The sequence below is a fragment of the Platalea leucorodia genome (assembly GCF_965183815.1).
Source record: "Platalea leucorodia genome assembly, chromosome: 1".
Taxonomy (NCBI): domain Eukaryota; kingdom Metazoa; phylum Chordata; class Aves; order Pelecaniformes; family Threskiornithidae; genus Platalea; species Platalea leucorodia.
The window spans coordinates 52772475-52786698 of record NC_138823.1 but is presented as its reverse complement, the minus strand read 5'-3'; the positions used below and the strand labels follow the sequence as shown (position 1 = coordinate 52786698).

The 14224-nt window shown below is 39.2% G+C and overlaps 1 protein-coding gene across 2 annotated transcripts in view; it reads right to left on the bottom strand.

The window, feature by feature from the left end:
- The window catches only part of ROCK1 (Rho associated coiled-coil containing protein kinase 1), a 94179-nt gene continuing 79955 nt past the window's right edge, over positions 1-14224 (bottom strand). For both annotated transcript variants that reach the window (XM_082316706.1, XM_082316707.1), the window contains 5 exons: positions 10263-10351; positions 8792-8870; positions 8411-8672; positions 7429-7636; positions 1-1467 (listed from right to left, as the gene is read on the bottom strand). In XM_082316706.1, the coding sequence (XP_082172832.1) occupies positions 1464-1467; positions 7429-7636; positions 8411-8672; positions 8792-8870; positions 10263-10351 (642 nt within the window). In that variant the 3' untranslated portion in view covers positions 1-1463. The remainder of the gene's footprint in view (positions 1468-7428; positions 7637-8410; positions 8673-8791; positions 8871-10262; positions 10352-14224) is intronic.

Below are 14224 nucleotides of genomic sequence, written 5' to 3'. Positions count from 1 at the left end.
TTACCATATTAATAACAGATATGTTTATTTTACATATCCATCAGTGCGGCTTTCAATACCACTTGAAACATGCAAACCGTCCTAAGGACGAATCAGTTTTCCAGTGCTTCTTATTTAATACACAACTGCAAAGCCATTATAAATTACTGAGGAGGTATTTGGTTAAGAAATAAAATAAAATAAAACCATACTGCCCATACCATGAATGTATTCCTGCTACAAAGCAAGAGTCTGACAGCATTCACTGAAATTCCTGAATTACCCGGAGCTTTTGTGGTACATGCTTTTTTTCTTTTTTTTTGCATTGCCTACACATCTCTTGGCTTATGAAGCAGAATCAGTCTTTCTTTGTAAGAGGAATTCTCATTCAAAGATTGTACTTAATTTAGAAAACGCATCTAGCATCTACAATACTTCAACCAATTAAAATTCAGTAAAAACCACTGATATGCAATAGTTTTTTAGAGGTTTCCTTTGTTTAGTTTTAGATTTCTACATTTATTGACATGGCAATAATACAATTATCTCAAATTAAGGCACTAAAAGGACAATGTAAAACCCAGTAAAAGTGTTCTAAGAATAATTTACGTTTCAAACAGTGCATATATTTCTTAAATGTTTGTTAACTTAATGTATGTTATCACTTAAAATCGTAAGGCAATACATTATACAGCTATAGAAATGATGTACCCCAAAATATGCTTCCAAACTTGGTGGTTCTTTTTACGGTTAGTTTCTAATGCCTCTAATAGTAAAATAATTCAGTATGGCTTGGCAAAAATGCATAGATTAAAGGCAATTACTTGTCTTCCCCTCTTTACAAACCTGCTGAATCAGTATTTTGTAAAGCATAACGCAAAATATTTAACACTTTGATCCATTCCATAGTGGGTGGTTAGCATTAAGGCTGTTAAGAACTCTGCAGTGAAGGCACTGAAGTTCAAGTGATAAGGCTTCATTTTTAAGCTAGTTCTGCAGTCTTCAAGAGCACAACTTTGAGTCTTGAAAGCAATCGCAGTCCTTCTCATTGAGAAACCTTCCTCCCCTACTCCGTTTCATATGCTCATCTTGACATAAATATCCCCTTCACAGGGTCAACAGTCCTTTTCTTTCACTGATACAAAGAAAGTTGGCTGCATTTCATCATGATTGACAGGCTTTTTTTTAAAAATCCAAAAAGGCAGCACCTTTTTTTATACACCTAGCTAAGCTTTATTTGCTTTAACTTGCATTACATAGTAATAATTAATCTAATCTACCTTTAGGCAAACCCGCAATTAAACACCCTCAGCGTGCTTTTGTGCCAAAGCAAGGAGGAGACAGTAATAGCAATCTTAACCCTGAAGCCTGTGATAGTTATGTTGAAAGGAACAACAGCCCGTCTGCACTGCTCTGTGTGGTTAAAAAAAGCCCTGTTTCTCAGACCGCATCCCATGAAATTCCATTAAGCACTGTACGTGTGGTTAGCTGGAACAAAGAAGAAAACAGACAATTAATAACAAATATAAAAATTAGCTTCATAACACTAGCACATGTTTGCCAAGAGCGTCAGTGAAGAAAATACTCGATTTTACATTAACAAAATATTTTTTCAATTGACATGGTACAATACTAAAACCATACCTACACAATCTTCCACAAACTGCTTTTCATTTCTAACAGCATTAAATGAACGCAGAGATCCGACAGATGATAATATAACTGCAGCTTTACAAGTAAACGATTAAGAGTAAATACTCATGGGTGTATTGATGGCAAATGCCATCATCAGAGGTGATGTCCTTTCACTTGCAGGACAAGAAAAGGCTTTCTATGGGGCTAAGAGCACGTGCATGCAGTTGCCAGAGCTCATCTGATGCACAGGAGTTTTGGTTGTTTGGGTTTTTTTTGTTGGTTGGTTTTTTTGTTTTTGTTTTTTTAAACATGCATTAACTTGATCAGGTGCCCAAGTCCAAATATATTAAAACAAAGCACCTCAACTGTGCTAAAACAATGTGTAGAAATTAGCATACTATAAACTGAAGTGTGGTTTCAGATCTAGAAGCAGTCCTGCAAATGGTAGCAAGTTCATCATGAAGTTCTCATTCATATTTACTAGTGCTAAGTTATTAAAATGAGGAACAGAACTTAAGATGAACTTATACATGAAGCTCCTTTTAATGGTCAGATACACCTCACCATGAAGTCAATGAAGTGCTGCCTACCAACTGCAAAGAACAGTGGATCAGATCATAAATGAAATGTACGAAAATGTCTTAAAGCATGTGCTAAAGTCTGTATCCATTCGACAAAACAGCAAATGCCTGCTTACATGTAGGACTCCATCACTGAGACCAAGCTCTGCTATACTGTCTGACAGGAGAACAATTTTCAGATACTTAGTAAAAGCTAAACACGCATCTCCCATAAAAATCATCACTGCTTCTCAGGATGAGAACCGCAGGGTGCAGTGTCTTGAGTTCAGAGAAGCTGATCTAACAACTCGCTGCCTCCTGAAAGGAAGAGGGCTGCTGTTACTCCACTGTATCACCTTCCTGACCCCAGGGGAGCACCCTCCTGCTTACCTGTCCTCAGATCTGGCAATCACCACGCTTCTCAGCGGGCTGATTCCACTCGCTAGCTCAGCAAAATAAGTCTGTATTTTTTTGACTGTCAGGTAACTGAATTGTGGACCTTCATGGAAGGGTCCAAAATGGATCATTTCAAGCATTGACCCAGGATCCAATAACAGAAGAGCAGGGAAGAAAGACAGAGAGGGAAAATCCTCCCCCTTAAGCAGCAACAGACTGTCAGATTAGCTCAGCTACTGCGCAATCACCAGTTAAGTGTTCAGTATATAAGATCCATTGTAGATTTATTTAATAATCTAAATCTAAACATCTGGTACATCAGAAGTGAATTTTCCTAAAATAAATGCCTCTTCCTTCTAAATATACAGGATGGAATAGGTAGTGAATATCAGGGCACAAGCTGGCCATACTACATCACAGCAGTGATTGTCTAGTTCATAGACACAACTAACATCAAATTTGTCTGAGAAAGTCACAAAAACAGCCACAGTAGAATAGCTTGAAAGAAAAGTTCCTATCTGACCTTTTTCTAATGCTTATTTGCTCAGTGTAACTCTGAATCTTTTCATTGTTCGCTCGTGCTGCTCTGCAGGTGCCACGCAAACCCCACTACATTCCAGTCAACCCAGTGGCAGCTGTCTGATGGGGACAGAGCGCGCCACAAAGCCGCCCGAGCAGCTCCTCAAGCATCAGCGAGGCGCAGGGGCTCCCTGCCTGCCCCCCGCACACGCCTCCACAGAGTTCGCTGTAAATTAATTATACATTCTAAGAAGCTATGTCAGTATTAAACATCATTAAGAAGCAAGATTTCTATGGTCAAATATCAATTATGTCATCAAACTCACTGACAGATTTGGGGTCAGTCTAGAACAGTAATATAAATATTAACTGTTTGATACACATCACAGTCTGTTAGAAAAATTCAAGAAGTGAAAGAGATAAGATACCACGTGAGTATTAACTTCTCAATTGCCAGAAAACTTAAGAGCTTTATTTCTTCCCAAGAACCAAAAGATCCCGTTGGGTGATGGAGAAAGGTGTGAACAGAGGCTGTACACTAGGGCGGATGGAGAAAATGCAAGGCTGCAGTATTCTGAACAGCTGATCTGACCCGATACGTCACTAGTGCAAGACAACCACCTTCACCCTTCCTCCTTCCATTCTTGAGACAGATCTGGTGCTTTCTGGACTCTTCCACAAACCATTGCAACTTCCTAACCCAACAGAAAACCACTCACTTTTCTTTTGTGGGGTTAGGGTTGGGGTTTTGCTGTTACGCTTTGGGTTTTTTGGCTTTTCTTTAGCGAAAACATTCCTGCATTAATTCTCTGCTGGAAAATAGACCGGCTCACTGTGGTAATCTGTGAAGCATGAGCTGACACAAGATAAAGCCCAGGAATGTGCAGCTCTCCTCCTTCTGGTGCTGGTGAGATATTAGGCTCATTGTATCTCTAGGATCTCAAAAAAAGAGTTCTAAAGATGATGTTTCTCTTTTTTAAAAAAAAGTTCCCCCTCACTACTTGCATATTTCTATGAGTCTCTAACACTCTCACACGACAAATGCCAATAGGATTAATAACAGAAATTGTTTGAAGAACTGATCTCCCCAGACCCATTCCTTTAAGAGCTACTGTAAATTTTCAAATATGTAAATCTCTTCATTCTATAAAGAGATTAGCTGCAAACTTGTCCTTGCTAAAGGCAACCCCAAACTAGCATTTCTATTAAGACAGAGTGAAAAAGAATCAATGAATTGATGTCAGAAAATGGATTTTCTCCTATAGAAGAGCATGGATGAAAGCTTCTGTGCTTTTCCAGTTAGCTCTAAAATGCCTGGAAAAAAGTTCTTAAAATGAAAAACTTGAGAAATCACATGGTTATGCTGGGGGGGGGGGGGGGGGGAATCTATTGAAAAGCTAACAGCTACGAGACATCTGAACACCAGAGCTGTTTTGCCTACAGTAGGTTTTTGATTTCCCCCCGCCTTTTTTTAATTCTGTGTGTGCATGCACATGCAAATTCAAATTCCCCCTTCACACCCTAGCATGAGGTATATTACAGTAACTGCAGTATAGCTCATCTGAAGACCCTCCTAAAAATTGGAGTCAAACATTGCAACAGAATTTTAAAAAAATCTGGTTATTACAGCTACCAGAGGACCTTGCAAGGACAAATGGAAAGGAAAGCATACTCAGAATAAAATTCAAACAGTCTTTTGGAAAAGAAGGTCTACAACTCTAAATAACTAAATGCGAAATAAAGAAGTATGCACTATCTTTACAAAGCGAACTCTACATAGGTAAGGTTTGGCAGGGGGGAGGGAAGAATCTGTATACTCCATAACAGAGGATGATTTCTAAAATGTACAATCAGGACTATGACCTTCCAAGTGTTGTTTTAGATTATTCCAATTAATAGAGCTTAAAGATGCATGCAAATGGTATGTTAAAATAATTCTTTCCAACTGTGTTGGCTGGTTGGTTTTGGGGGAGTTGGTTGCTTTGGTTTTTTTTTTACTGTCCAAGAATGCCACCTCATCAAAAGATTCTCAGTTAATTTGACATCTTTTTCGGTAAGCAACCTTGACTAGCATTATTTCAGTGTCACATTTTAAAATCTCTTTTAAAACTGTATTAATGAATTTTATGTTATCGGTTCTGGTTTTTTTTCCCCAGAATTTATGGTGGGATGACCATTCAGTATCAAAATCATTCCACCTAATCCTTTTAAGTGTCAACACAATACGCTTTTTCTTTCAGTCTTAGGTGGTTCAAGGCTCACTGAAAAATCTTACTAATCAGTAAGAGAGCTCTTTAACCAGTTCTAAGAACTTCTGTTATCTTTATCTGCCTGTTTAAAAGGCCTGCCTTTAGTAACTAGTTTCTAGAATCCTGACTATTGTTCAAATAAATGTATCATATGATACATAAAAGCACTTCATATTTTTCTCAACCACAGAACTGGAGTACTAAAAGCACTTCATATTTTTCTCAACCACAGAACTGGAGTACTTCTTCAACAGTCCTATTGTAAATAAAGTGATGTTAAACAGCAGCTATTAATGATGCATATTTTAAAATCAGCAGGTGTAATTTATATCCAAAAGTCTTAAAAGATCTGGCTAAAGCCTATGGAGTGGTCTAACATTTTTCAGTAAATCTTGGAAAATTGAGGACTGAAGGAAAAATAAGTTTGGAAACACCATGAAGCTTTATAAAAGCTTTTGGAGGTTGGGAGAAATGAACATTTTGTAGACAAGACAAACACGTTAACAAGATTCTGTTGTGCAAGTACACACCACGTAAGTACATAACAAATGTGACTGAAACCCCTTGAAATTAGCAATTACCGATTTGTCTTTATTTGGTACAATACTGAAGATGCTACTATTTAGTAAGCAAACTCCGATTTTACAGTCATTCTTATTAACTCAGGATTATCACTATGTGCTTTTCCACTGCACTCACCCTTGTTTTCAAGAGATTTTTACACTGAAGACTGTAACGAAAAACTGCCCACTTCCCAGGAAATCTCCCCACAAATCAGAAGTGTTTCTGTCTGTCACAACTTCGGCTTGCTTAAGCGCCAGTGTTGAAAAATGTAAAATCGCATCATGATTCAGTTATGTTCCTGCCATTTGAACTGTAACTGGCAAACCGAGACTTTGTTGAGCATCTGTGAATATGGCTTCTCCCCCAAATACTCTAGCACAGCAGCTACATGTTCTTAACTGCTGGTCACAGATTTCTTTTTATGTCTTTCTCCTCATGCTGTTGCATTGATTATTATCTCTAACACAATACTGCCGGCAACACCACTGTTTTTTATATTGACAGCTTTGTATTCAAGGCCTAAAGTAATTTTCCTGGATGAGATTATCTTGAGGGCCTTCACTGAATATACTAGTATCTCAAAACTATGATCGCTTATGTTTTAGTGTTAATTATGGGGACAAGAAAATCGGCATCCTTTGTATCTTTCAGATTTCTTCCCTACTTTCCTCTGCAGGAGGATGTTTCACAATATACCCAGTGTCTCTCTACATGCAAAAGTTTGCTTTTATTGCACTTGCATGCAAGGAATGTTTGCAGGACATTTATTTTGGTAGCACTGCCAATCTAGGAAGACTCTTTCCCTACTGAGACACTAGTTTCCACTTCATACTGTTGACCCAATTGGTTATTTTGGGGGAAGGAATGCGCATACTGTATGAAGAAGCTAACCCAGGTTGAAAATCAGCTTACAGTAACCTAACATTAAAAAAGTGCAGTTTAAATCTCGCCCCAGTCAAGACCCTGCCTTGCACATGGTCACAAATAGCTTACAAAAACAACTACTGGGATAGGAGAAGACAGGGAATAAGCAAGCAGGGAGAGAGAATGGAATTAATACTTAAGCTGCCTCACACCAAAAGAAATGGCATAACAACAGACTGAGAATCTGTAAGTTTCCCATTTCACCCCCATTTGCAGAAAACTTCTAGCTCACACAAGCTCGATGAGTCAATCCATGAATGACTATGCGGACCAACCTTGCAGGTAAATGGCATTACTGATGTACCTACTGAGCCTTGTCCTTAAACAGGAAAAAAACGCAACCCGCTCCCTCACATGCACTGGCAGGCCAGGCGCTGCCATCTCTACAGTACCCTTCCAAATCCAAAGAACTGATAAATTTACCACAACAGCAGGACAATTCTGTCCCTTCCTTCAGGATTTGAGCAAAGATTTAGATCAGCAGTTCAACAGTCACAACTATGGAATTATTTCACAATTTCACATTAAATAAGCTTTGTAAACAGAGATTTTTTTTTTTTTTTTTTTAGTTAAAAAGATCCGTAGCTTTTGTAGTTTCTCACCTAGTTTTTCCAGAAGTATTTTTAACAACTTTTCGGAATGACTGATTTGCTGAGGATCTTGTAGACATAGTTCTAGGAGAAGCACGAACGAAAGTAGATGGTGGTGTCTTAGGGATCTTCTTTACTAAATGAGTCACCCACTTCTTCTGTTCATCTTGACAGGATGCCAATAACAACATATCTCTTGCTGAAGTTACATCGTAACTCACTATAAGTAAAAGGAGGAAGATAATTCAGTGAAAACTAGGACTTGTTATCAGAAATAAGAATTATGACATACCAGCTGTGCCACTGGAAAGAACAATGGCACCTACACACATACTTGTACTGGAATTGTTTATATACTTTTGGAAGACAACAAGCAGTGGGGGAAATGATGAATATAGTTTCTTTCAATATTTGTCGCCCTGCATTAAGATTCTTGATTCTAGCATTGAATGTTCAAGAAATGAGAAAACTTACACTAATTGCAGTCTTAATAAGCTGGAAAGTTGTGTGGGTGCCTTATGGCTGATTTCCAGAGTACCCCAAATACTCCACTTCACAGGAGCACAGAGAGGAAACCTTTACTCCAATCCGTGAAGTGGTGGAAGAACCACTCTTCAAGGTCTTAGCACAGCCTGGTGATGCGGCCACTGCCTTGTCCCTAACGTGGGCCATGTATAAGAGAGAATGGTCTGGGAACCGAGGAGCTGCCCAGTACTTGGGCACAAACCTCTAGGGACTCTTGTGCTCTCAGGGCCCTCAGCAGAGCAACATCAGTTACACCACCAAAGGCCTCCATACAGAGACTCGCCACAGCTGCCTGTTCATAAGCAGTGTTAACAGCCTATTATTTTAATACCACCTTTCACATCTAAAATCATCAAACTAAAGAGCAGAAAACTTTTAAACTAAAGTGCTTTTATTTGTCTTCGATAGTTTAGCGGTCTGGCTGAACTCACAGAGAGAGCACACAGAACTCAAAAATCGACGAGTATACCTTTGCATGGTGCAATTAATTCCTCCTTTTTATCCAAGTGGTCTCTGTGGCACTTCACATGGCATCTTCGACATTCTAGGGCAGCAGGGGGTTTAAAGACATGCCAAAGGGGTTTGGCACAGGCCTCACAGTTGGCTGGGAAGTGGTATAACGTTGGAATAAATTCATGGCCTTTGTGATTTAGAAAATTTGTCTTCTCTGCTGGCTGTACTGGCTCTACCTCCAAATCCTTCCTGCATTCCCCCTCGTTAGCATAGAGAATCTGAAAAAGAATACTGCTGTGTTATTGTTGAAGCACTATGTATTTTTATATACTTTTCAAAGAAGCCACCAAACTTTTTCAGGAGAGTTAAATAGAAATGAGAATACACTGCTTTTTACCTGGAATATTTTAGGAATTTCTTCAGTTTCAGCTCTATATACATCTCCTTGAGTTACAGGCCGGACATGGAACAGCTTACTAGATTAGAAGAAACATGAATCAGAAAATGCTAAAAGGCTATGTCTATTTTTTCAACAGTTACCAAAGTGCCTTGAAGATCTTATAAATCTTGTTTATGCAAGCAATATGATATACTTCAAGGCCACAAACTGATTTTAGGAATTAATTCATAAACCATGTAGATCTTGTCTACCAAAGTAAGACCAAAACATTTCATAGCATGGAAAGAGGGTTATCTTACAATGGGTTCAAGATCCATCATGGCAAATCTACCTGTGAAAAAGGCTTTCAGATTCTTCCTCGGGACACTGGGAAGTCTAACTGATTATTGCTAGAAAAGCTTATTGATAACCCTGGATGGAAGTAACCATATGAAGTATAGTACTACTCACTAATTTTTTTTACTAAATCATGTTAGCAGTTGATAAACAATCAATGCCAGAACATCACAAAAGGCAATCTGGGGCACCAGCTGTTGAAAATGATATTAAAATTGGAACAAACATCATCTTATACTGGGTCAAGACTGTAAGTCCATAGATCCCAACATCCTGTTTTCAACAGTTGCCGTAACAGATGTTTATGAAAAGAGAATAAGAAACAGCTCAAAGAGAAAATAACTCTTTTCCTGGTTACGAGCAATTGGCAGCTTAAGCACTTCCTGAGTTTGAGATTCCTTCCAGACCACTGTATTTGTTAGTCACTGATAGACCTATTCATGAATTTTCAAACCTTTTTTCAATTACTGCTCTATAAGGTCCCATAATGTTGATCAGCTGTTCAAACATCACACTCATGTATCAGCGATGGGCTTCAGTGATATTTGACACAATTTTCCTCATGTAAAAGCAATGTAAAGGGATCACAATTCGTTTATTTTGTCACTCTAAACAGAAACCATCTGGAAAAGTTAGAAATGCTTTGGGCTTGATCAACACTCATCCTTTCTCAGACAGCAAGAAAAAGGTACAAAGCAAGGGGATGAGACCTAAAATCAGACAGCCAGTTCCCTATCAATCACACAAGCTGTTGAAGCAACTAGAAAAAACAGTCATTACACTGTATCATAAAGAGAGAAAGCATAGTATGTAGGTTCCACTGTCTCTGACCCTTCTCTGTCACAACGAGACGAGGCTCTTAATTTCTGTAAATTCAGACCAGTGACTACAGAGAGTGCCACACTATTGCGTATTTAACTTTTTCTCTAACTTTTAGCAATAGTATGACAAAGTACTATCTTCTGTTAACAGCACCCCAAAATACAGATAAACAGACATTTTCCAGCTAGTACAGGAAGTTAAAAATTATTTATGGAATCTTGATTCCAAGTGTCTAGATCTGTTGTCAGTTCTCTCACACACAATGCTCTTTTGCCAATTTGTATCCAAAACTAACAGTAACTTTACTTACTCTATATCTAGTACCATGGATGGATTAGACTGGTCCTTGTCCTTTTCATCATTGTAGAACAGTATCTTTTTACTGCTCACCACAACATACTGGGGAAAGAAAGGGAAAAAACAAGTTAAAATTGCATTTTAAAAAGCAACATTCATCCTACTGTACTCCCATATGCACACAAAAAGCCTGGGTAAATTAAGGTTTTTAAACTAATATCAGGAGATATTTAAATCATCGTGCAGGCAGCTATACTACTGACAGCTGTGCAATGCTACAAGCTGCAGCAACTGTGTATTGTCACTGCAGCACCCTAAAATTCTTGTGATGACTCTGGAAGTCTATCTGTAGACAAACTCACAAATTTCAGTTGCTACTGGCATGTTACTATGAAAATTACTGTATCACTGAGAAACTCCTGGAGTGCAGAATCTATCACTTACTGATAAAGTTATAAGCAACTTCTCTAGTTCTAGAGACCTGCAGGACTCACTGGTACTTCACACCAAACTACTGGTAGGCTAAAGGAGATTCTCACAGTTGCAGCTAACTATTTCTTACACTTTCAATTTAATGGACTGGTAAAATAAAGAGCCGAAATGAATCAGCAGAAACAGAGGTCTGGTTTACATTCCAAATCTAGGAATACACTGAGACAGTAAGCGAAAGGTTTGCAGAGGAGGAGAAAAGAAACGGACATTCTTTTGCTACGTGTCACTTTAAAGGTCAAACCACACACTTTTTTTCCAGAGTGGTAAAGATGTTAAAGAACAGAAACATTTGGCAATGTGTTGATAGTTTTTTTCCCCCGAGTGTTTTAAAAGTTCTTGCCCAAAATCTGCATATTAATTAATATGTTATACCTATGCCATGCCACTGAAAAAGTGGAGTACTCCAGAATGCATGGGATTATGGGGAATAAGCAAGAGCTATCAGGAAGGGTCTGTGAGTTTTAGAGCATGAATGGACTGCAGGCCTCACTTCCAAGAGAATTCCCAAATGCTGAGTATGCCTGCAGTGTCTGCCCCCCTGCCCCAAAAAGCCCAAGGATGTTGTCCTCAACTTAAAGTACACAGACACCTTTCCACTGCTGCTCACAATCACACAAAATTATAAACATTTGTTCATATGACAGGAAAAACAAAGTAAGCTGCTCAGAAAAAAGTTGTGTAACCCACAGGCCAGTTAAGATCAAACACCTCTGACTTAAGCACTTCCCAGTGAGTTCAAGCCTGTAGAATTCACTGCCTGCTGCTCTTCACTGGGAGCTGCCAGTCCAATGTCTGCTAAAACTGTCCATAAGCACAAGCTCAGTGACAGCTGTGGCAGTTCCCTCCCCTGCAGCTTCAAATGATTTAGAAACAACATATTAAAAGGTATGAGGTACTAAAGAAGATTCAAAAGAGGTAGACTGACTGCTCTGCCTATATTGAGCTCCAGATTCAGGTATAGTATGACCCAGGAGCAGGGGAAAGGACAGAAAAGCAAGAGCACGAATACACAAACAGTTCATCTTGAATTCCAATTATTAGTAGGTAATTGAATGGTTTTCTGCATGATGCAGATACTGACAGTTAAAGTAAATGCTGTTTACTGCTCCTACAAGAGGAGGTTGAACCCCCTCGTTACACAGGACTTTAAGTCTGACCTCAAAACCTGAATATGAAAGTTACAAGCTTATAGAACAGTGTTTCAAAAATGTGTTGCACAAGCTGCGTGCTAGTTGTACATCTCAATTACTGAAATGCATCTAAAAAAGCCACAAAGGCTGTCTTCTGCCCTGACTAAAAGGGCTTTCAGCCCCTCGGTCAGGATTCTTTAATAGAAAGCCTGATCAACTTGAATAGGTACTAAGTTGTAAGGGTGTGAGCCTCTTGTGATTTTCCCCGCTGAAGAGAGCCTGTGCTTGAATTCTTTTGATCTCCTTCAACAGGAAGCTAATGCTGTCTTTGAAGTATGCACCTCTGCCTATCACAGGCAAGAGCAAGGCCTTAAGATGACTACTGTAACAAATGCAAATTCTGACTGCAATGGAATTCAGTTATCACACTGTATACAATTCTTGATGAAAGAACAATTTAACCTCACAAAAGAGAAGTTACGTACAACAGCCTCAATATCCTGCTGTGAAAGTACAAAAAAAAAAAAAAAAATCTTCTGACAGTAGTGCTGTTCTACAGTGGTTTTTGAAAGATATTTTTATCGTCTCCACTTGGAATGAAATGAAGTTCCAGATAAAAATAGAGCTAACCCGTTTTAGTGTTAGCTTGAGGTATAACTCCACTGTTTCTTCTCAAATGAGTTTTCCATACTCACCCCTTTCTCACTTAAGCTAAATGACTTGGAGGGCATGGGGCAAAACCATCAGCACTACTGACATTTGAGTCAGAAATGCAGAAGCTCCAGTTATAACTCTGGCATCGATCCAATTGCACTGCTAATGCAACTTTGCTTTCCGTTTAATGCAAGTTAATCTGGGCATGCCTATATTTGAGGTTGCATACCTCCCACCAACCTCAAAACTGAAAGTGCAGGAGAATTTGGAACAGAAGCACCTGAGGAAGCTGACTACAAGCCAGTTTGTTTCAGATGCAGTACAGTTCAGCCAACAGAATACACATCTAAGTCAACATGGCCCCTCACTACTGTGTCTCGCTGGTTTGAACCTCAGCTCGTTTAAGGAATCTTATCAGCATGACTCATTTTATGACAAAGGCATCCATCCGTAGCTCAAATTCCTTCAAAGTGCAAGAATTATTATTCAAACTAGGAAAGCATGAATGGAGTAACCGCCTAAAATATCTTGAGGGAACTAAGTATGCCTATACTGGGCATGCCTAAAGAAGGTCAGATGCAGTCTTTCACTGGAGAAGCTGCATTTATCAGAAGTTTAAAATTTTAATCATCAGAGGATGCAAGGATAATCTCCATTTCTAGCAGACAACAAGAAAAGGCTGCTGGAGGTATTCTGACAGGAAAATGATGCAGTATTTTAGATAATCCGGAGCAGAATAAAGCTACATGACTTGTGCCTAGGCACAGTCACTTCTGTTCATGGATACTGCCAGAAGTCTGACAGCAACCTGGAGAATCAGTTCTGGAACGATGAGAGTCAAGCAGCCTTAGCTATCAAACAGAACGAGTTGTGGAATACATTTACAAATAGGTGTGTTCCGTGAGACACCTGAAGAACATCCAAACACTATCGGTGTTTGACTCAAATATGGCACCAAGAACATTCTTGACCTTGCCCTGTAGATTTCCTGCAGTTCTGCTAATAGGGAGACAAAGTGAAATGCAAAGAGACCAGAAACCAACTGAAAAGCACTTGAGATATCTGTAGCAAACCCCAGGTTCCAAACTGTGGTGAGCAAGCATTTTCAGTATGGCACTTGTTCGCATTGCCTCTCAGCCGAGGGTCTGGGAGAACACTCCACGCAGCCATTAGTTGAAATAGGGCAGAGCTTAACGCTCGCTCTCTGCAAGCTAGAATAGGTAGCACTTTTAACTTACAGACACATCACCAAGAAGGTCTGACGTTGATGTAAAAATAGGCAGGTCTGGAACTCAAAACACTTTGATTGTATAAAGAAGGTCATGTTAGCCAACTGAAAAATGGAGTACTTCAAAGAAGGAGTTCAGCAGCTAAAGGCCCAATACAAACACACAACCTCTGCAGAGGCAAAACAATACTGCTTTGTTTAGAGTGGGAATTCCAGCAGAGAGGTCCAGTTTCTGAGAGTAAACCAGTTCTTTTCAAGAGAGACGGACCGTTTTAAAAGTAAGAGAGACGGAAAGGTCCTTGGAAATCATGTGTGGCAAGTTATAGTATGATGCACTCTTCCATGGCCTTCAGAACATGTGTGGTATTCCCTACTCTCTGCTGTGAAGTTGCACAAAGAGCTTATTTTTCAGTAACAGGATTCTAAAGAAGCTTACTCCAAGGAGAAATGGGATTTTTAATGGTTCCAAGG